Consider the following 24770-nt stretch of genomic DNA (forward strand, 5'->3'; position numbering starts at 1 on the left):
TAAATATTTTTGATATGTATGTGTTTGCTCCCATTTATATTTATAAACATTTAAATTCTCAATATCATTTAAATGTTGCCATATTTTATTATTATTATTTAATAATAATAATAATGAATTATTATTATCATTATTATCATTATTATCTTGTTTATATTCATTATCATCATCATCATCATCATTATTATTAAATGCTTCTTTAAATATATTATCTATCATTTTTATTTTATTATTATCATTATTTAATATTGTTGTTGTTGTTGTTGGTTTTATACTAAATACATTTATTATTTCATTTAATTGTTCATCATGTTTATATTGTTGTTGTTGTTGTTGTTGTTCTTGTTTAACATTATCATTTATTATTATTGGTGCTGTTGTAAAATCAGCAAAGTCATCATCATCATTATCATTATCATTATTATCAACAACAATCACTTTATCGTTATTATCATTATTACTTTCATATTGTTGTTTACAATCAGTAAAATCACCAAAATCATCATCATCATCATCATCATCATCAATATCATTACTATCTTGTTGTGTTATTATTATATCATCATTATCATTATCATTATAATTATGTATTTGATTTAATGTTATTGTTTTATTAACATTATCAATATCATTATCATTATCTATTATAATATTTGTAGATGATTGTATTTCTGTACAATCAATTATATTCTGTACATCTAAAATATTATTTTTATCAATATTAATATTATCATTATCATTATCATTATCATTAATATTATCAGTTGGTGGTACAACTACTTCATTTGAATGTATTATTTCTGTACTACTCAAACCACTATCACTTATAAATGATGAATCTGATAATGAATTATCTTTAACATCATTATCATTATCATTATCATTATCATGTTGTTGTTCTTTTAATATATTATTATGTTGTGGTGTAGTTGGTAATGATAAACCTAAATTAATTAAATTTAATTAAATACACATCATCATTAAAATAGTAATTATATATATTTAATTTATATTTACCTTCATCATTATCATTATCATTATCATTATTAATATTATTAGGTGTTATTGTAAAGTCATTATTAACATGATCATAATCATCATCATTATCATTATCATGATCATGTATTACAGCATTAATATTTACATTATCATTATTATCACTATCATCATCATCATCATCATCATGTTCAAACATTGGTGGTGGTGAATTAGATACTAATGGTGGTACTGGTATTATATTGTTATGTGTTGTCATATTACTATTAATAATTAATATAAATAATTATAATTATAATTAAAATATAATAAAAACATTCAAATTCAATTAAAACTCGTTCAAGTCCAATAGAACAGAACAGAACAGATGTTATCACATCAATAGATAATAAATACTTTTATTATTAAATATTAATTGTTTACTAGTTTAATTTTATTAAAATATTTAATTTAAATATAATTGTAAGTAATAACATACCTTGTTAATAAATTTATATTTATTTGATTTTAATATAATTGACACGTAAAGATATCTATCTATCTAATGATAATTCAAATCAGAACAGAACAGAACAGAACAGATCAGATGATGATGATATCTATTAGGTAAGAATTTGTTTCTATTTAATAAAATCACATATATTTTTTATAAATATTATATTTATATTTAATATTATTTTATTATTAATTTAAAAACATAATATATGTTGTATGTATTTATAATATAAATAAATGTAGTTTAGTTACATTTACATGTAATAATACATAATATCAATGACAGTTCACAGTAACTTAATTCACTTTACTAGTTACTAATTAGTTACTAGTTAGTTACTTTTATATTCTTATGTTGGTTGAAGAATGGTTCTTGTTTTTATTCTTAGTATGGAGGGTAAAGATAGGGAACACAATCTATGTTAAGATCCTAAAATTGTATTAAATTAAAATAAACATTACTGTTATAAACAGAAGATATAAATAAATACAGTTCATATAAATAAATATATATCATTATGACCTCTTTATTTAATGCTTTTTGATTAAAACAACCAACCATATGAGATTGTGTTCCTTATCTCTACATTCCATAGTTTTGGTAACGAATCGTATGCAATGCATAACATATAACCTAAAATAACTTGAATAAAATAAAATGTCTATAACAATTATGAATTCATTGGGTTTATTAAGGTAAATAAAATTAAAATTAAAATAAATAATAAATAATAAATAATAAAAATAAATAATTTATTAATTTTAGAACAATTAGTACAAAAGTATTTCAAACATGTTCAATACAACAAACATTATTCAATCAAACAAGTAATTCAAATAATATTTTATATAACATTGTTACAAGTACAAGTACAAGTTTGATACCAATTCGTACAAATATTCGTTGTCATTTTCCTCGACCAAATGAACGGATGCGAATTAAAAAACATGGTTATAAAAAACGGTTAACAACTCAAGCTGGATTACGTGTTTTATTGAGAAGAATATTAAAAGGACGACATAATATATCACATTAAATAAAATAAATAAGACATTAGACATACAATATGTATTTTATTTTATTTTATTTTAATGTTATTTTGTTATTAAAATACATATTAATAAATAATAAAATGTTTAAATTTAAATAAATATTAATAAATGTGTATTTATTATATACAATATAATGTTGTCATTAATCATTAAGAAAACCTAAATCTTAAGCATAATTATTATTTTATTAGTTGTGGATATCTACATCAAGTTGAAGTAGGTAATAGTAGATAATAAACTGAAATCACACAAATAGAATCGACAAACATTTGTAATGAAGAACTGTTCAAAAAATATATACGATCTAATTGATTTTGATTCAAATATTTAATCAAAAATACTACAAATAATAATCAATAATCGTTAACTAATTGTAACGATTTTTATTTATATCAAGTGATGAGGTTTAGGAAAAAACTCAAAGAACAGAAACTTCTTAAAATAGTTCAAACTATATAAATAGTTCTTTTATGCTATTTTAGTTTTTTTTTTAATTTTACGAATTTGTAAGCGTATACTTTTACAAGTGCGTAAATTTAAAGAGTACACTTTTTGATCAACTTAACTTTTTTCAACATTCTATTCTAACAGGAACAGTTTGCGTCCGGTTTGTTTCCTTAAAAATAAAAGATATACTTTTTAAATTTAAATAATTATGTACATGTATTAGTATAGTATCTCTGTGTGTGTGTCTTATCTTTATCTAATACATATACTTACTAATTTAGTAAGTATATGTATTAGACAAGGATACACATAAAGATACTTATTGTCAGTCATCTCTTTAATTCATCATATCACATCCAGATTCCACTTCCAGAGTTGTAGATAGACTAGCGTTGTGTTTGTGTTGTGTATTGTGTTCTTTATATTGATAAGTCTATGGTTGTCACATGTTTATTTAAAATATAATTAAAAGTAAGGTTAAGTGTAAATAATTAAATATTGTGAATTAATAAAATATATCAGTGAGCAGTGACATTCATTAATACAATTTATTTAATTTAAATTGATGAATATTATAATTATAGATACATATATGTGTGTGTGTGATGAGTAAATAATATAAACAAATAAAAATGAGAAATTTAAAATTATTTTACAATAAAATACAAGAATTTAATTGTTTATTAAATAAAGATGATGTATTTGAATTCTGTATTGATACAAATACAAATCGTTTGTTTATATTATTTAATGATGGTACAACAAGTTATATAAATATAACAACAACAACAACAACAACAACAACTGATGATGATGATAATGATAATAATGATAATGATAATATTATATCAAATAAATTAGAAAACTTTCATATAACAAATTCATCACCAATCCATTTAACATATTTATCAGTGACATGTGAACTATCTGTTATTGATTCTAAATCTGTTACAATATTTGATGGTCAACATTTAAATATAACAAGTATTTATTTAATTGATGATGAACAACAAGAACAAGATACAGCTGATAAAGATAAAGATATTAAAATAGTGAGTGCTAAATATAGTCCAGCACAAGATTTACTTGTTATTATAACAACAGATAAATGTTTACGATTATTAACATTAGATAATTGTTTGGGTGGTGCTTCAACACAACTTGTACAACTTGTACAATGTATTCAATTAGATGATATTAATAAAAATAATATTAATCAAAATATTGTTAATGTTGGTTGGGGTAGTAAACAAACACAATTTTATGGTTCTGAAGGTAAACAAGCAAGAACAATAGAAATACAACAACAACAACAAAAACAACAAAAAGATAATGTTGTTAATAATAATATTAATATAAATAAATTAATATATATAACATGGCGTTCTGATGGTACTTTATTTGCTATAAACTTTATACGTGGTGGACACAATGATGATGGGTATGGTTATGGTTTTATTGTTTTTAATTCTGATGGTATTGCACAATATTCATCAGATAGAGAGAATATTATTGGTTTAGAAGGACCATTATCATGGAGACCATCTGGTAATTTAATAGCTGGTGTTCAATTTATATCAAATACTAATAAATATCAAATTGTATTGTTTGAAAAGAATGGATTAAAACATGGTCAATTTATAATTAATAATGAGGTTAGTTTTAAATAATAATAATAATAATAATATAATTATTATAATTAATATTAATTTATTTATTTTTATAGAATAAAGTTAAAAAGTTATGTTGGAGTTTAGATTCAGAAGTATTATGTATTCAATATGAAAATAGTAATCGTATTGATTTATATACAATTAATAATTATCATTGGTATTTAAAACAATCATTAATATTTAATAATAATAATAATAATAAAATTAATAATTGTTTAATTGAATGGAATATTAATAATACAACAACAGTAGGTGATAATAATAAAATATTAAATATATTATTTAATAATATGTTATTAAAATATGAATGGATTTGGACAACAACAACAACAACAACAACAACAGATGATGATTTAAATGATGATTTAGCTTGTGTAGCTGTTATTGATAATATAAATGTATTATTAACATCATTTAAATATGCTTGTATTCCACCACCAATGTATGCATTTAAATTATCATCATTAAATCAATTAAATTCTATTAATTTTATATTATTTAATAATAATAATCATAATATTTATTGTATTGATTCAATATATAATTGTTATCAATATAATTTAATAACAACAACAACAACAACATTAAATAATGATTTTAAATATGAATTAATAAAATCATTTAAATTAAATACAATTAATAATGATAATAATTATCAAACATTAATACCATTTAATTATAATCATTTTATATATTTATCATTAAATGATTGTTTTATTTGTGTTAATACATTAAATAATTCAATTATAAAACATAATATTATTAATAATAATGATAATACAACAACAACATATTATGAACATTTAATTAAATTTAATAATAATAATATAATTATTAATATAAAACATAATAAATTAAATATAAATGAAATATTAATACAAACAATAAATAATAAAATATATACATTTAATATAATAAATAAAGAATTAAAATTATTATTTAATAATAAAAATAATAAAATATTAACAGCACCATGTTATGAATTAAATACATTTATAAATAAAAATAATAATAATGAATTAATAATATTAAATTTAGATGGATTTAATAGATTTTATATAAATCATAAATTAATTGCAAATAATATAACATCAATGTTTATATTAAATGAACAACAATTTATATTATTAACAACATTAAAACATGAATTAATATGTATAAATATTAATAATGAAATAAATATTATTAATAATAATATTAATAATTATTTTAAAAGATGTATTGAACGTGGTAGTAAAATAATAATATCATATAATTATAATATTATATTACAAATGCCACGTGGTAATATTGAATTAATAAAACCACGTATATTATTAATAACATTAATCAATAAATTATTAACTATTAATAATAATTATTTATTAGCATTTAATATTATGAAACAAGAACGTATTAATTTAAATTTATTATATGATTTTAATTCAAAATTATTTATTAATAATATAAATAATATTATTAATACAATTGATTTAAATGATTTAAATATATTTTTATTAGAATTACAAAATGAAGATGTTACAAAAACAATATATAAACAATGTTATACAAATAATAATAATAATAAACAAGAACAATTACAATTACAACAACAAGAATTAACTAATAATATAAATAAAATACATTTAATTGCTAATGAATTTATTAAATATTTATTAAAATTAAATGATAATAATAATAATAAATATATAAAAACAATAATAACAGCATATGTTATTAAAGATACAGATCAAGATTTAGAAGAAGCATTATTATTAATATATAATATTAAAAATAATAATAATAATATAGATTTATCAAATAAATTATTAAAATATTTATTACAATTAAAATCAAATAATATTAATTTAATATTTAATATTGCATTAGGAATGTATAATTTTGATATAATTATGTTTGTTGCACAACAATCACAAAAAGATCCAAAACAATATATACCATTCTTACAAGAATTAAATTCATATACAAATCAATATTATAAACAATTTAAAATTGATAATTATTTAAAACGTTATAATAAAGCATTAAAATCATTAATATTATATTATAATGATAATACTGATAATACTGATTTTAATGAATGTTTACAATTTATAAAATTACATAATTTATATAAAGAAGCACTTGAATTATATAAAAATAATAATAATAATAATATTTATTATAAAGATATTTGTAATATATTTGGTGAATATTTATATAATAAACGTTGTTATCATGAAGCTGCTATCATGTATGAACGTTCATTTAATTTAAATAAAGCATTAGAAATGTATCAATTAAATATAAATAATGATCCAACAATATCAATACAACATTGTTTAACTATTGCACAACAATTAAATTATACACAATTACAATTAAATACATTATGTTATCAATTAATTGAACAAATTAAAGAACAATTAAAACAACAAGATGATAATAATAATAATATAACAGCATTATTAGCTACAACAGCTACAACAATCTTATGTAATTATTTACAAGATTATGAATCAGCTATTGATATATTAACTGATGCTAAACAATGGTCTGAAGCTATACATTATTGTTATTTATATAAACGTAAAGATTTAATAGGTAATGTAATAATAATAATAATATTAATATTATTTATAATTATTTAATTTTATATTTTTATTTATTTTTATTATAGAAACACATATTAAACCTAAAGCATTACAATATTATGAAATATTAACATTAAATATCAATGAAACAATACAACAATTAATACAACAAACAGAACGTTTAATTATTGTACGTAAACAACAACAACAACAACAATATAATAATAATTATAAATTATTTAATGATAATGATGATGATAATAATGATAATGATGTAACAGCAGCTGTTAATTGTGATTTATATTCAGATACAACAAGTATTGTTTCAAAAACAACAACAACAAGTATTAATTCAAAATCATCATTGTAAGTATTCATCAAATACAATTTGTAAACCATATTTATCAGTTAAATAATCAAATAATAGATCTGATAATGATGTCACTTTACTGACTATATCAATTAATTTGATTGACTGACGCACAATTATAATTAATTATTAATGATGATAATAATTCATTTAAATTTACATCATCTGATTTAATTTTATTTATTTTTAGTAAAAGTTTTCGATCAAGTAAAAATAAACGTAAACATGAACGTAAATTATATAGTTTAAAAGAAGGCAATAAATATGAAGATTTAGCATTAATACGTTCATTACATCAATTAATTACAAAAACATATTTATTAATTAATAATAATAATATTATAAATAAATTATTATTAATATTAATGAATTTAAATGAAGAGAATAAAGCAAAACAATTACAACAACTATTTAAACAATTATTAAATAAAATTAATGAATATCAAAATATAATATGGCCACCATCATTAACATTAACACAATCTATTGATGGACTTGGATCTGGATCTGGATCTGGATCAGTTGAATTAAATCATAATGATAGTTTAATTACAACAACATATGGACCTAATATGACAACTAATTCAATTATTAATGCAACTAAACAACAACAACAACAACAACAAGATCATACAATAACAACAACAATGAATTTATTAGGTAAGTAATTTAATTATAATTATTAATAAATATGTCAATTAATTTTCAATTGACTCAATTCATCGATATCCAACGCTCATATACTTATCAATTTAAAATTAGAAAAACAATTTATTTTATGCGGAATTTATTCGAGAATTCGGGAACAATAGTTTTGCTTTGTTCAGCAGACAACGTCTTCATTGTTTTTCTTTTTACAATTTCGATCCAATGGGTTAAAAATTAATGATTTTAAAATTGTTTTTAATTTATCTAATTATAGTACTGTATATTATTTTAATTTTAGGGACCAATTAAATGGTTCTAAATAAATTTCAGCTCTATGGGTTTGAATTAATTACTTAATTGTTTAATTTTAACATTCTACGATTTTTAGAAGTAATAGTTGGATATAGAACTGAAGAAAGAACCTTTTAAAAATTGTTACAAAATCAAGCCGATGTCTGATTGAAGCAAAGCTATTTTTCCCGAATTCATAAGTAATTCTGCATTAAATAATTTGTTTCAGAGTTTCAGACAAAACATTCGGTTTATTTCCTAATGCACTACAATGCAAGTTATACAAAATACAAGTAGTATAGAGTAATGTAATTAATTTAATAAAGTAAAATTAATTAAATTCATTAATTTATTTATTTTAGAAGTTCAATATCGTTATCCACCACAACAACCAACAGCACATTGGAAACTATTTAGTTTAGAATCATCAATTTAATTAAATTTAATCCATTATAATAAATAACTAAAAATATAAACAATGTCTTGTTTATTTAAATATTTTAATAATAAATTCAAATTTAATTTTAATATTATAAAGTCATTAGTTATTTATTTATGTTCTTCTATCTATCCTTAGTAGAGTGTAGAGATCTGATTGATCCAACAACTACAACTCGCTCAAGTCACGACCAAAAACTGTCTCGTTTACATAGCAACAGCGATACACCTAATTGTGCAAATAAATAAAAAAAATGTAAATCTTAGTGTACTAACCTCCCATTATATTCTCCTAATACAAATCCATTTTCACATGTAACTTTTTTAGAACTAATTTCACCAAAAATTATGAAAATTTTTAACATTTGTATTAGGAGAATATAAGTTGACAAGGGAAATAGTAGTACCTGATAGGGAAATGGTAAGTAAGTGTTTTCACCCTGAAAACCTTTTTCTTTTTTCTGGTATTTTTTTATAAGTATAAATAAAACAATTTTAACTATTTATTTTGTTCGTTTCGTTTCGTTCCATTTACATAGCGAATTATTTGCACCTTATGTGCAAATAAAAAAGAAAATGAAAATCTTTTTGCTGAAAATCTTAGTGTACTAACCTCCCAGTATAAATATTAAAAATCATTTCTATTAACAAACTTAAGATTTATTTAATTTGATGCATTGAAAACAATGTAAATTATCAAATGAAACTAGTAGTGCCATCTATAGAAAACATATTGAACTAAAAATAACACAAGCAGAGCCATCTATGGCAAATAGTTTGAACTATTTATTAACTACTAGTTCAAAATATTCACCAAAGATGGCACCACCGTCGTTTACAGTTAGTTCAAACTATTTGCCATAGATGGCATTAATGTCGCAATTAATAATTAGTTCAAACTATTTGTCATAGATGTCTCTGCTTTTGTAATTATTTTTAGTTCAATATGTTTTCTATAGATGGCCCTACTAGTTACATTTGAAACTTACATACATTGTTTTCAATGCATCAAATTAAATAAATCTTACGTTTGTTAATAGAAATGATTTTTAATATTTATACTTCATTTTTTTTGTTAACTGGTACAAATTTAAATTTAAAAATAAATATATTTATTTATTTATTAATTAATAAGTAATTACATTAAATACAAATATAATAATTTTTATTAAATTATCTTCTGGTGTTGTTTAATAAAATAAATTTTAAATATTCAAGTTATTGTATTGGATTTAAATATTTTAATAATTAATTTTATATTAATAATAATAATAATAATAATAAATAAATCAGTTAGTTATCAACTACCATCACTAGAATTACTATTTGAATCATAATAATCATAGAACCCAGTTTTAATATTATTATTAAATAATAATATTTTTAATAAATCAGTTAATTTATTAATAATAAAATTAGGTTTAATAATATTTGTATTATTATTATGATTATTATTATTATTATTTAATGGTAACCATATTGTTAAACCTAAATTTGATTGAATACCACCTTTAATATCTGTTTCTAATTTATCACCAATAATACAACATTCATTTGAATTTAAATTAAAATATTTTATTGCTTTATTAAATATTAATTTATTTGGTTTTTCAATAACAACACTTGTACTATTATTATTATTATTAAAATCACCACTTATTAATATTAAATTAAATATTAATTTTAATTGTAATTTATTTATTTTCTCCCATTGTGCTGCTGATGGACCATTACTTATAATACATAATAAATAATTTAATTCTTTTAATTTTAATAACATTGATTTTATTTCTGGTTCTATTATTAAATATTTATAACGTAATTCTAACCATCTTTTATATATTTCATCTATAACAAAAATAAAAAATAATTAATTAATTAATTAATAATAATATAATACTGTATTTTATTTTACTTACATGCTTTATCTTTATATTTATTATTTAAACTCTTTTTAAATAACTGTGTACGCCATTCATCAATTGGATTGATTTCATTATCTGGACATTGTCTAAATAATTTTAAATATGTTGTACAAGTTTTATTTGCTTCATCCAAATTTAAATTATATTCATTTCGTAATATTTCATTTAACTGTAAAATATAAATATTTATTATTAATAACAACTATCTGTACCCTTAACATTCACTTTATTTTATTCATTTATTATTAAATATTCTTTATTTGTTGCTGTTGCTTTTAAAAAAACAATTCAATAATTATCAATAATAAATAATTCGTTTAATGTTTTAATTTATTATATTGTTTTAACCATCCATCATGCATATGCACTATTCAGCCATATTATTTTTATACAATGTTATTCGAAATCGGATACTTTCGTAGATCGTTCGGCCGTTGCCGAAGTTGTTGCAGAAGCAATAACCAATCAAATTAAGTCGGTAATGTAGAGTTTGTCTATAAAATGTCAATGTGATTCTTTTTCGATATTACTACAATAACATCAAGTTATGTAAAGAACCTTTTATGTTAGGGATTAAGTGACATCATATTTTAAAAATTATAAGAATGACGTGTTTGATTTTTTTTTGTTTCTATGGTCTTACAAATATGTTATGATAAAAACTACTAATTTAATTTTAAAAGAATTAGATTAAAATTATTTACTTGGCTATCAACAAAATAAATTTGGTAAACAAAATACAAGTGTTTTATGGAAATTGATGTGATTTTCTATATTAGTGACATGATGGCGCTGAAATCTGAATTAAAAGACCATAACATGGTATTATAACTAAAGTATTGCAGACACTGTTTAGAATGTGCATTGTTCTGTCAACTACAATTGTTATATCGGTGTGTGGTGTACGTTACGTTGTACGTTGTACGTAACGTACCACATCACGTACAACGTACACGTAACAAGTTAGGTATTTAACACCCACCCACCCACGCATCTTAACATTAATAATAATGCTTGTCATACATATACGTATATGTATAGATACAGAGTTGTTCACTAAGATGTTACCATTTAAATGGAATTAATGAATATTGTTCATAAAGATGTTTTCACCTATTTTAAGAACATTATGTAAAAGAATTTATTATAAAATATGTAAATATTTAATTTTGTAAATCTTAAAAACCATTTTAATTTGAATTTTACAAATAATTTTGTGATTAAAGTGTTATTTTAATCACAAAATGTTAACCTATTCCTACCAAGGCCTATTCAAACAAATAAATTAAAATAGATAATGATAGTTGAATGAATTACAACAACATATTTGTATAATATTCTTTTCGATATTTTTGAAAAAAGCTTCAACTATCTAGTTTAGTTTAGTTTAGTTTAGTTTAGAAACCGTTCATTTCAGAATTTAAAAAAAGAACCAATTTTTGGATTATATTCTTCAACTTATACATTAAATCAAGAAATACAAACAAATTATATTTTATTACAAAATAAATAAATATACAAACATGAGCAAAAATTTGAATATTAATAATAATTAGTAAGTACTAGAGCTGCACACTGCAAACACATTGACACACTGCAGGATTCAGTTCAAATAAATTCGGAACGTACATTTATTTTCATACAATTTTAGGAAAGCTTAAATAATATTCATCAAATTTAACCATAACCCAAATCCATAACTTTTATGATAACGCTCATTCATGTCAAATAAAACTATGCTTAAAAACATTCCTTTACTTCCCTGGTTTATAACATTATTTATTAAGGGTTACTAGTTAATAGTTAGTAGACGACACGTTACTAGACCTTCTCTAAAATCGTATGAAAATTAAACAATTATTGTAAAGTAAAGTCAGAGTATGATTGTTGTTTGTTTTGTTTAAATGATTGAAAGCGTCCTAAATTAATTAATTTTAGTACCTAATTCTAAAATTAAAAATATTGATTGATATTTAATCGCCAAATAATTTCTTGCCCAAATCCATAAATCGATGATTACGACAGACTTTCAATGCGTCACATTTCTTTAGCACTGCAATGACCGCTTCGTTAGCATCAACCAATTGACATAAGAAGTCTTCGTACGCTAGTTTAACATTCGGTTGTAACGAACCCAACTTAACTTTCTTCAAGGTATCAATGATACCCTCACACCAACCACTCTCGATACAGAACTCGGACAACCAAGGTATTTGTGCAATAACGCCACTCATTGTTTGCATCCCTAAGAACCATAATTCCATTAAATCGGACCAATTCTCTTTGTAGGCCATAGCAACCACTAAAGCAGTGGGATCATTTGATTCATCAACAATGTACGCATCCCACAGGAATCGTATTGTTGCTTGAATATAACGACAAATAGAAAAGTCATTTTTACGCACGGACTTTGATTGTTGCTTAAGCAATAATAAACCTAATACGGCCAAGTTGCCATGCAAGACTAGATTATCAGGTGTGTCTTTTAATTCTGGCAAATTATTGAAGATAAAACGTAAGAGTGTGCTGAACAGAAGACTCGTCTCCACATATTTAGCTTCCAAGACGGTGATGTTCATGAACACGTTACAGATGCTGATCATGGCTGCACGTGAGTCTTTCATGTCCTCGAGTTCAGCGGCTGTGGGCACCGGTGCTGGTAAAAGTTTTAATTTGGCGCGTTCAGACTTGGGCACTGGAGGTCGTTTCCAATTCACAATGGACCAATGGAAATCTAAGCATTCGTATAAAACTTCATCCTCTTTCGCATCCAATAAAATTTTACGAGCCTCATCTTCAACAGTTAGATGGCACAAAGCAGGTAACATGACTCGAAGCACATCCACACCAGGATTGGATTGGGATTGGGACTGAGAGTTGTTTTCCACACATTTTTCAGCCTTTTTTTCATCCAATTTTTGAGCACGATACGTATAAAAACTTTCATTGGCTAAGCTCAATAAAAATGGTAGCAACTTGTAAACTTGCGCCCGTAATGCTGAGGTTTCTTGGGCTAACCATGCAGCTAGAACGCGCACCATTGCATATACAAAGATTTTCTCTTCCAACGGTAAAGCATCCCGATTCTTGTCAACTTGAAGTTTTGTTAAAATGTTAATGAGGGCCGTGAATGCACCTTTGAATCCAGTGTAAATCGATTGTTTTTCCTTCTGCTCCAAGTCCAACTGATCTAGAGCAATGTAAACGATGGACGCTTCTAGAATGATAAAACAAGCTGTCAGTAGCTCAGCTTGTCCAAACGCTTGTTTAAAACTGCTCGCATCCAACATTCGCACTTCTATCGCAGACAATTGTAATAATAATAAAAAGAACGTTTTCGGTTTCTCTTCGTCTTGGAGCGTCCATTCGATTCCAAGCAAATCGATAATGGTTGCAGTTAAAATTAATGCAGGATTTCGTTGGTTCTTCCCAATTCGACTGCCCAAAATAGAATTTAATCCTTTGAACAAACTAATCGGCCATGTTTCGTCTGAACTAGTGCTTGCAATTAATTTTCGTCGACAATTAAATAAAAGTGAATTTAAAATGGTTGCCAATTCAAATTTTCGCTCAGAATGATCAGTTTCAAAATCCAATGCGATTTTATTGATTAACGCATGAAATGGTTTAGGATTGTCGTCCCACGCATTCGCTCCAAATTTCGTAACAAGTTTCACTAATAAATTTAACGCTTCATCCGTTTGAAAACTTTGTTGAGCATAGATTTCAGACATTTTAGTGATGGCGCCCACTTCAAGTAGAGCTTTTTGGCCTGGTTCGTAGGCTGCAATGTTTTGTAAGCAAGCATACGCTTCACCAACCACAATTAAATTATCGTCGTAATCTTGGTTGTCAGCTTGTGAGACAATATCCAAGAATACTGGAATATTTTCTAACATTTCTGGATGGACGACCACATCAGGATCGTTGCAGAACGTTGTCAGAATCGATAAGGCCACTGATTTGTAGACAACTGGTGGACAATCGACTGGCACATCACTTGTTAACAATAAACGTTTTAAAAACTTGAATCCAATCGCTTCAAAGATAGCCTTTCTAGCAACAGAATTACAATCTTTGCCTTTCACTAATTTTGTCACCATAAACAATGCAGCAAATTTTTCAGTATCAGTTTGTGCTCCTTTTAATATTGATACCATTTTTTTACACGCATCAGACATTCCAGTTTGATCAGCCATTGTAATTATTAATGAATTACACTTGATTTAAGTTACGTTTTACTTAATTTTATTTTAAAACGATAAAATCATGCCTGACTTAAAACACTTAATATGGTCAAAGTAACAACTTGATTAAGTTAAGTACAATTTGAACAACGCCCAACGATGTTCCTGTTCAATGTTCTAAAAGACTATTATTATAATTTTAGTTTACAAAACTTGTGAGTTTTTAGTTTATAAATAATACAATGAACTGACTTGACTTGACTGTATGTAGTTATGTAGTTAGGACGTCTGGAAATACTAACACAGATACAGATACAGTTACTAAAATTGGGAATTTTTGTATCTGATTTGCACACAACACATTTACAATTACACACAGTTCACAAGATTATTAACTACTTAAGTACTGTTGTAGCTTTATAAATTTAAAATTAAATATTATTTATATATATATAACTAACTACAGCTACAACTACAACGTTAACTAAAACTAACGATTAACGTGAATGTTCTATGTTCACTTCACACTATGTATGTATGTTTTATTTATAGATATTTTACAAAATTTAAAATTAAATAGAATCACTACATAACCTCACTTTTATTAATCATCAATGTGTCACACTCACATTTTATTATTATTTTAAATTAAAATAACAACAGTGAACATTGAACAAACTACTTAACTAACTAACTAACTACTAACTACATCTAGTTTTAATAACTTGTAACTAAAATTATCAATTCATTTTTATTTTTATTTAATTATATATTCTTTTTTTTTTTATAAGATTTAATTAAACATTATTTTAGAATATTAGTTAAGCTTCAAAAATCTTATTCAATGACTTTTTATAAACATTCAAGATATTATATAAACATAAATATCCATTTTATTTATAATTAGTGACGTGACATGACGTTTACAAGTACAATAACGCATGCGTATTATATTATATATATAAATTAAATGTATTATAATATTATTTTTGATAAAATATTTAATTAAAGATATAAAATATAAAAGAATTGATAGATATGTAGATAATTAGATTTATAAGAAAAATGAATATTAAATAAAAATTAAGAAGAATTAATAATAATGAATGTTTAATTAACTAACCTTGTTACATGCAAGTTTATCTGCTTTACGTGTTGGTATTAATGTGTTGTCTAGATCAAAGAAAATAGCTTTGATTTTCTTTAAATTATCCATTTTATAATTTGAATCTGTAACAATTTCCATCGTATCGTTATATTTTAATTAATTAATTATGATTTAAAATGTGTAGCTCATGTAAACTTAAGTAATCACTTTTAATTAATAATTTAAGTTATTTATTTATATAATTTATTATTTGTAAGAGTTGATGATCTAAACTACTTGTTGTCTTGTGAGTTATTTAACGTCTTAGTCTTAAACTAAGTCTAACCATAATCACTAGTCAGCTGTGAGTTGAGTACCTCTACGCTCTATCAGTTTATAATACTAACTACTCTGACTAGGTACCAATACCATAGACTAATAAAATACTAAATACTGAATAGAGAGATTTGAAGTTTGATCAAGTCTGATAATGAGTGCTCACTTCTCTGTTCACTCACTTTTACTGTGTTTTATTGTACTTACTGCTATTATTATAGTTTTATTTATTTATTATTAATTTAATACTAACACCATACAAACATGAATATGATATGATAATATTAATTGGATTGTGATTCATCATTTTCATAGAATCATCAGTGACCAGTGTACAATGTACAATGTACTCACACTCCTTATATCAAAAATTTAATAGCTCTTCTGACAGTAAGGTTGCCAACTTTTTTTTTTTTTTAACACAAGCGAAATTTACAAGAAAATTTTTCTTTTTTATGTAGAATTAATTAGTAAAATCAAAATATTAATATTAGATTAGTATGAATACAATATGTAGTTTAACTATATTAAAAATTATATAATTTCTCGAAGAGCAAAAAGGATATCGGAAGGATAAAAAAGGGATTTTAAATGAAGAGGGAAGGAAAAGAGAGGCTTCCAAATTTCATACGAGAAAAGAATTACATAGTGGTGTTACGGAATATAAGAATATAATCCAAAAAACAATTATGTATTTCCTTAATGAGTTAAAATATTTCAAAAACTTTATATATTAGAGAAATTCTGAATGCGATTTCGAATTCAGCATCTAAAAAATTATAAAAACTGTTGTATCACATCAAAGTGACAAAAAAACAAATTCAAATTTTATTGAGCAGTGTTATTGATTTTGATTAGATTAGATGTATTTTGAAAGTCGATGGTTTCAATATTATCATTTTTAAATAAAATGTTTGTGTTAAACATGAACTGAACTAAACTAAACTGAACTGAACTGTCAAAGTCATATTGATTAAATTAAATTGAAATGAAAGTTATAAAATTAAATATATGACAACAGATAGATAATAGATGTGATGGAATATAAGTAGAATTTAAATGATTAGATGGATTAAACAAATAATGAATTGAATTGAATTGAATTAATTAAATTGATTAAAATTAATAACAAATTATTGAATACGATAAGATAGGACAGGATGGCACATACATTACAATGAATACAAATATAACATAACTTTATTAAATTAAATGAATAATAAAATAAAATTATATGATGATGGATAAGTAAGATAAGAAGAACATAGAACACACTGTACATTGTACACTAGAATAGAATAATAATGATTATTAAATAAATAAAAATAAAAAATAAAAAATGGTTTTAAGTACAGAATGGTCACAAGTAGAAGTGATTGATTTAGTAAATGATGGTAGTGGTTTAGGTTTTGGTATTGTTGGTGGACGTAGTACAGGTGTTGTAATTAAATCAATACTACCTGGTGGTATAGCAGATCGTGATGGACGTTTACAATCTGGTGATCATATCTTACAAATCAATGATGTACAAACTCGAGGTCTAGCTAGTGAACATGTTGCAACGATCTTACGTCAATGTTCAACATTAGAACCAGTACGAATGGTTGTGGCACGTTCTGTTGATTCTACACAATGTACAGCACTAGGAAGTGATGCACCCATTGTACCAACTAAAACATTAACAGATCCAGATGAATTAGAAACGTTATTATTACAAAATGGTGGTTATCCAACTGATATTATTAGTCAAAGTCAAAGTGATGGTGATGGTGATGTTGAAGCATCATCTGCTGCTGCTGCTGCTCTATCACTTAGAAGTGAACAACATCAAACTAAAATAATAGATGCATCATATCATCCACCAATTGTTTTAACTAATAATAATTACAACTTAGAATATCACAATCAGAACCAAGAAGATGATGAAGAAGTAAATGATTCAGTTAGTAGATTGTTAAGTAGTGACAACAACAGCTGCTGCAGTAGTGACTCACCAGAATCACAAACAATTCATGTACATTTAGAGAAGAACTCGTATGGTTTAGGTATCACTGTAGCTGGTTATGTTTGGGAACGTGAAGATTTATCTGGTATCTTTGTTAAAGGTATGTTCTAACTCTTATTATTATTAAATTATTAATTATCGATTAACATTTTAAATTGATTGGTTTTAATGTCTTTTGATCTAGGTATCAGTGAAGGAAGTGCAGCTCATTTAACTGGTCAAATACATTTAAATGATCGTATTGTTGAAGTTGATGGACGATCGTTACGTGGCGTTACCAATCATGAAGCTGTTGAAATGTTACGACAAACAAATGTTACTGTTGACTTGGTCTTAGAACGTTATCTACGTGGACCACGTTATGAACATTTATTAAATGCATTACAAGCAGATGCCCCAGGTGCACCAGGTAGTACTAATAATCATATTAGTCCACCATCACCATCAGTCACTACATTATCTTGGTTTCCTGCTGACGATAACGATACAACAGACAACATTATCATTGAACCTGAACCAGAATCACATACAACCATTGATTCATTGACAGATGCATTCATTGATCATGATCATGCATTCACTGATCGTGATCGTGATCCAGACACTGTAGAAGTATTTGTAGATCCACACTTTGAATCTGGTTCAATAACACCAGATCTAGACATGGTTGTACAGAAACGTTGGAGTAGTTTATTGGATGATGAGAATACAGAGATTGTGGTTGCACAGCTACGTAAACTACGTGGTCTTGGTATTAGTCTAGAAGGCACTGTTGAAGTTGAAGATGGTATTGAGTTACGACCACGTCATTTTATACGTTCTATTCTACCAGAAGGACCTGTTGGACGTAATGGTAAACTGAATACAGGTGATGAACTATTAGAAGTGAATGGACAAAAGTTATTAGGTAATTTATTTTTATTTAAATTTTATTACAATTCAACTAAATTCAAAAATTAAATTTCTCATAATTGTTTATTCGAGTGTCAACACTTCGTATAAACATTGAACTTAACCCTCTTTTTTTAAAAGGGTAGTTGGGGATGTTAATCTGTTTTTTATAAATTATAAAAAAACCATGCATCAAATAAAATAAACAAATTCAATTAAAAGTTGTAGCTGAAGTATTTGTACCCTTGTTTATTTGATATATAGTTGATTTTTGTAAGTTGTAAAAAAGTGTTTAAAACCACCCAACTACCCCTTAAAAAAGAGGGCTAGGTATAGCATTAATTATTTATTTATTAGTATTACCATATTTGATATTTAATTGTATATAATTTGATTAGACTAATAATAATTAATTAATAAAAGTATTTATAATAAATAGGTCGTAATCATGTGGACGTGGTGAAGATTTTAAAAGAACTACCTGAAACAGTTCGTATTGTATGTGCACGTCAATCAGAAGGACGTGGTGGTGGTGGTAGTGGTGGTGGTGGTATGTACAATAGATGTAGAATCATTAATACTGCACAAGATCGTGAAGGGTTTGCAGCACGTAACTTATTAAGTGGAAGTTTACGAACATTATTAAATCATGATGATGATGATGATGTAGATATTGTACCAGATGTACCACCACCACCACCACCACCACCAGCAGCAGCACCAAGTGTACCAACAGATGGTATAGATGAAGATCATGAACAACAAGAATCATTAAATAATACATCAAGTACTGCAACATTAGCTGATGTTAGTGCTGTTGTAGATGATGTAGATGTAGATGTAGATGTAGAACTAGAAAGTACTAATGGTACTGGTTATGATGATGACTTGAACAATGATAGTAATGTTTTAATTCATGTCAATGATAATGATAATGATAATGATAATGATGTTATTGATTTAAATCAACATGAACAACATGAATCAATTGTAAAGAATGAATCTATAAATGAGAATGAATTAAATGATTTAATTGAATCTAAATGTAATTCATCATTAATTGAATCAACAAAATTAAATTTAAATTTAGATTTAAATAATATTTATCAAAATGATCAAAACGATGATAAAATATTAAATAATAAAAATGAAAATGAATTAAATAAAGAAATAGAAACAATCAATGAAGAAATAAAAGAATTAATAAATAATGAAGTAGAAGAAGAAGAAGAAGAAGAAGCAATAAAGAATCAAACAAATGGATTAGAACATGAAGAACATGAACAAGAACATTGTACACCACCAAAATTAACTAAAATGATGATTGAACAAGAAGAAGTAACAGCACCAAGTGTATCTGTTGATGATGATGATGATAATGATAGTATTGTTACATATTTAGCTATATGGAAACAAGAAATAGAATGGATAGAATTATTAAAAATAAATAATACAAAAGGTTTAGGTTTTAGTATATTAGATTATCAAGATCCATTAGATCCATATGGTACAGTGATTGTTGTACGTAGTTTAATACCTGGTGGTTGTGCATCATTAAATGGTCGATTACATCCTGGTGATCGTTTAATGTATGTTAATGACATATCATTTAAGAATGTTACATTACAATATGCTGTACAAATATTAAAATCAATACAACCAGGACACACTGTACGTATTGGTTTTAGTAAACCAATGCCATTATTAAAACAACATCATCAACATCAACATCAACATAAAACTACAACAACTACATCAGCTACATCAGCTACAGCTTCAACTACAGCTACAACTTCATTAAGTATTCAAGATAATTATTTTATTTGGTAAGTTTATTAAATTCAATATCATTTACATTTTTAATAATTGTTATTTTTAAATATAATGTTTATAATAATTGTGATAAGATGATGTATTGTAAACAATTGAAAATATTTATTTGATTTTATTCTATTCTAGTCATTATTAGTTAATCAAAAATTATTTAATATTGTATCAAACATCACATTACATGGATTATATTATTATTAACATCTTAATTATCAAACATAAATATTGATAAGACATCACATCTACAAACATGCTTCTAAGTAATTCTTAATTAAAGTATCATAAGATTTAATTAATGATATTTAATTACAAATCTCTATCTGTGAATGTTCATAATTCAACTATTGTATGTATATTCTCAAAAGGGAGGGGTTTTGAACCTTTAAAACTCCTTCCTTGCGAACAGACCTGCTATAATGAATGATAACATATTTTAAAATAACAATTTAAAATGTAACATATTTTGATAATAATTATTAAGTTCCTTTACATTACATTACATGTAGTGATGATATTAATTATTATTATTATTATTATATATGTTGTGCTGTGCATTATTGATCACTGCTTGTTGATCCATTGATCATTAATAATTACACAATACAAGAACTTGCATATATAATTATTAATTTAAATATTATTATAATATTTATTGATTTAATAAGAAATAGTAGATATAATGTAATTATCATTATATCCTTCCATATCATTCAAATGTAATGATGTGGGATAGGGTGGGATGAGTTAATGACTTTTAATAAAACTAAATAATTACAATTACAATTAATTTATAAATAAATTAATTGATTTATTTATAATTATAATTTATTTTACATTCACATTTAATTATATTATTATTATTTAATTAATATTATTTATTATTATTTATATTCTTTTTTAATAATTAAAAATAAAAGACCAATTAGTAAATAAATAATAATGTGATGTAGTTATCTGTAGTTATTTTATTGATAATAATTGATAAATGAGAATGTAAAGTAATAAAGAGTTATTTTATTTTAATATTAATTAATTAATTATCTAGTCTAATTCTGTTTATTTTTAATTAATATTAATTGTGATATTATAAATTAATATTATTAAAACTATTATTTATCATGATGATATTTATTATAATGAATTAATTATTTTTATTTATTATTAATGAATGATATTAATGATAATGATACGCTTTATTAAATTAATATAATAAATAATGTTAATGTTATATTTTCTAGTCAAACAATCAGTTTATTTATTTAATTATATAATTCTAGTCATATGTTGTGATTATTGATTGCATTTATATAATTTTAGTTAGTAGTTCGTAGTTGTATAATAATCATTTAATAAATATATTAATTTATTTATAAACGTTGTATGTATGATACTTTTATATATAAATTTAAATTAATTAAATTTATATATAAATAATAAATAAATATTATATAATTATAATTAGTAGCACAATTAAATAAATAAATAAATAATTATTATATTTATAAAATTAAATAAAATAAAACAATTCTAAATTAAAATAATAATATAATATAAAAATAAATCACAAATAGATAATTATTTATTAATAAATAATAATAATACATATTAAAGTTTGATATATTTATTGATTTTTATTATATTATATTATACAAATTGAAACATAATAATCAATGTTATACAATAATATAATAACTAATTATTTGTGAAGTTAAAGTTAAAGTTAAAGATGAGAACAAATGTATTGCATTTCAATTAAAATTGAATATACAATGATTTGAATTAATTATGATTGATTATATTAGTATTTAAAACTTTATAATTACAGTTATCTTTATTTATAATTAATTACTTATCTGTTGTTATTATAATATAAATATACATCACATTTGATTAGTTATTAATGTTAATCTAACACACACACACACACACACCTGTATGTATATTATTGTTATATTAATTATTATAATCAATTATATATTAAATGTTATTAATTATATATATATTGTTATTTATTAATATTTTATTATATTTGATATGATTCTAAATACAATTAATAAAACAATATATTTTAATTTTAAATTATATTACATTATATTCACATACACACACACACACATATATAATTAAATAATGTTTTAATTCACTTAATAAACAAACAAACTTAAAAACATAAATATCAATATATTGTAGAAAGATTACAAATAATTAATTAAATTGATTCACTTATTATATTATATTTGTTATAAATTAAATTCTTTATATAATAAGTATTAAAAATATAAAATAATATTTTTTATTAATATTTATAATTAAAATTAATTTATTTTTATGTAAAACAAAACAAACAAATAAATAAAAGATAATAATTAATTAGTACTTACTACTTATCACTAGGTGATGGTGGTGATGCTTGCTTATCATTGATCTATATTTAGTATTTGTATGATGATCGATCTCTTTAGTATTTATTTATTGACTTTGACAATCAATATAAAATCACTGTTACAGCAGCTTTGTAACATATCAAAACAAAACAAAACAAAACAATTTAATAAAAATTAAATATATTTAATTAATTTATGACTTTTTATTTTTTATTCATTATCCATCCTTAGATCATTTATTTATTACTTGTATTTGTATTTGTACATGTTTAAAAGGCAGTATTAAAACATTAAATATTCTTTATAAAATCAATGATTCAGATTCGAAAACTTACCAATATTTTATGTTGGTAAGTGTTGTATAAATCTAAGTGTACTACTACTCACCTATCATTATGTTCTCCTAATACAAATGTTATAAAATAAAAAAATCATCTAATATTGATTGGAACAACATTTTCCATTTTTTCGAATTTCTCGAAAAGTTTTCATCGATGTTAGAGGTTCAGGAAGAGGGGCTCAAAATTTTCGTCATTTTTGCCTTAATACCAACCGTTCTCGAGATATAGCTAATTTTTGATTTTCGCATGTAAGTTGAAAAATACTAACTAATAGAACCATTAAAAATATTAAATTTGTACTAGGAGAACATAAACTGAACAAAATAGAAGTATGTCCAGCGCGAGCGTCAAATTGTAAAAAGGAGCAACAAATAACAAAAAAGTATTTTTATTCATAAGCTCATTTTTAATAAAATACATGATAAACAAACAATTAGCTGAATATGATTATTATCAATTATTCAAAAAAATTATTTGGAAATAAAAATTTTTTAAATTAAACTTAATTTGTTGCTTTACGTGGCCTTATTTAATCGTTCAAATTCAACGTCAAGCGTCATTATGAAAATATATCTTGTTTTGTCTTAAAAACCGTGAAAATCCAACAAAAAACAGAAAAATATCTAAATGTAAAGTAAGTATGTAAGTACATAATAATATATCTATTTATAATCTACATGCTTGATAGTTATTTATTTGAATGCAATGCAATATAATTAATAATTAATAATTAATAATTAATAATAATAATAATAATACTTCAATCCAAATCTATAATAAATAATAAATAAATAAATAAA

The 24770-nt window shown here is 23.5% G+C and overlaps 4 protein-coding genes across 4 annotated transcripts; 3 read left to right on the plus strand and 1 right to left on the minus strand.

Moving 5' to 3' along the window:
• The first annotated feature begins 1892 nt into the window (after positions 1-1892).
• Positions 1893-2549, plus strand: LOC123293694. Its single transcript, XM_044874585.1, has 2 exons — positions 1893-2187; positions 2258-2549. Exons 1-2 carry the CDS (start codon positions 2150-2152, stop codon positions 2526-2528), a joined length of 309 nt encoding a protein of 102 aa, XP_044730520.1. The 5' UTR covers positions 1893-2149; the 3' UTR covers positions 2529-2549.
• A 1074-nt stretch (positions 2550-3623) lies between these two features.
• LOC123294116 (elongator complex protein 1) lies at positions 3624-8987 on the plus strand. Its single transcript, XM_044875206.1, is given in 10 exon segments — positions 3624-3659; positions 3837-4646; positions 4718-5188; positions 5726-6206; positions 6237-6983; positions 7083-7247; positions 7324-7431; positions 7519-7603; positions 7798-8267; positions 8909-8987. Coding segments are annotated over 10 exon segments (3447 nt in total). The 3' UTR covers positions 8983-8987.
• A 1975-nt stretch (positions 8988-10962) lies between these two features.
• LOC123292175 (neurochondrin homolog) lies at positions 10963-15466 on the minus strand. The gene is made up of 2 exons (XM_044872733.1): positions 12851-15466; positions 10963-11078 (listed from the first exon to the last, which is right to left on the minus strand). Exon 1 carries the CDS (start codon positions 15106-15108, stop codon positions 12883-12885), a length of 2226 nt encoding a protein of 741 aa, XP_044728668.1. The 5' UTR covers positions 15109-15466; the 3' UTR covers positions 10963-11078; positions 12851-12882.
• Positions 15467-17790: 2324 nt separating this feature from the next.
• LOC123294118 (patj homolog) lies at positions 17791-21245 on the plus strand. The gene is made up of 4 exons (XM_044875209.1): positions 17791-18624; positions 18709-19431; positions 19855-20460; positions 20578-21245. Exons 1-4 carry the CDS (start codon positions 17859-17861, stop codon positions 21243-21245), a joined length of 2763 nt encoding a protein of 920 aa, XP_044731144.1. The 5' UTR covers positions 17791-17858.
• Positions 21246-24770: the final 3525 nt, after the last annotated feature.

The sequence above is a fragment of the Chrysoperla carnea genome, chromosome 2, assembly GCF_905475395.1.
Source record: "Chrysoperla carnea chromosome 2, inChrCarn1.1, whole genome shotgun sequence".
Classification (NCBI taxonomy): domain Eukaryota; kingdom Metazoa; phylum Arthropoda; class Insecta; order Neuroptera; family Chrysopidae; genus Chrysoperla; species Chrysoperla carnea.

What these genes read in the sequence shown, in the direction of transcription:
- LOC123293694 (XM_044874585.1), top strand. Translation starts at nt 2,150, where the DNA reads ATGTCTATAACAATTATGAATTCATTGGGTTTATTAAG. An exon ending in AATTCATTGGGTTTATTAAG is followed by an intron (nt 2,188 to 2,257) that starts GTAAATAAAATT and finishes TATTAATTTTAG; the next exon opens with AACAATTAGTACAAAAGTAT.
- LOC123294118 (XM_044875209.1), top strand. Translation starts at nt 17,859, where the DNA reads ATGGTTTTAAGTACAGAATGGTCACAAGTAGAAGTGATTGATTTAGTA. An exon ending in ATCTGGTATCTTTGTTAAAG is followed by an intron (nt 18,625 to 18,708) that starts GTATGTTCTAAC and finishes CTTTTGATCTAG; the next exon opens with GTATCAGTGAAGGAAGTGCA. An exon ending in GAATGGACAAAAGTTATTAG is followed by an intron (nt 19,432 to 19,854) that starts GTAATTTATTTT and finishes TATAATAAATAG; the next exon opens with GTCGTAATCATGTGGACGTG.
- LOC123292175 (XM_044872733.1), bottom strand. Translation starts at nt 15,108, where the DNA reads ATGGCTGATCAAACTGGAATGTCTGATGCGTGTAAAAAAATGGTATCA.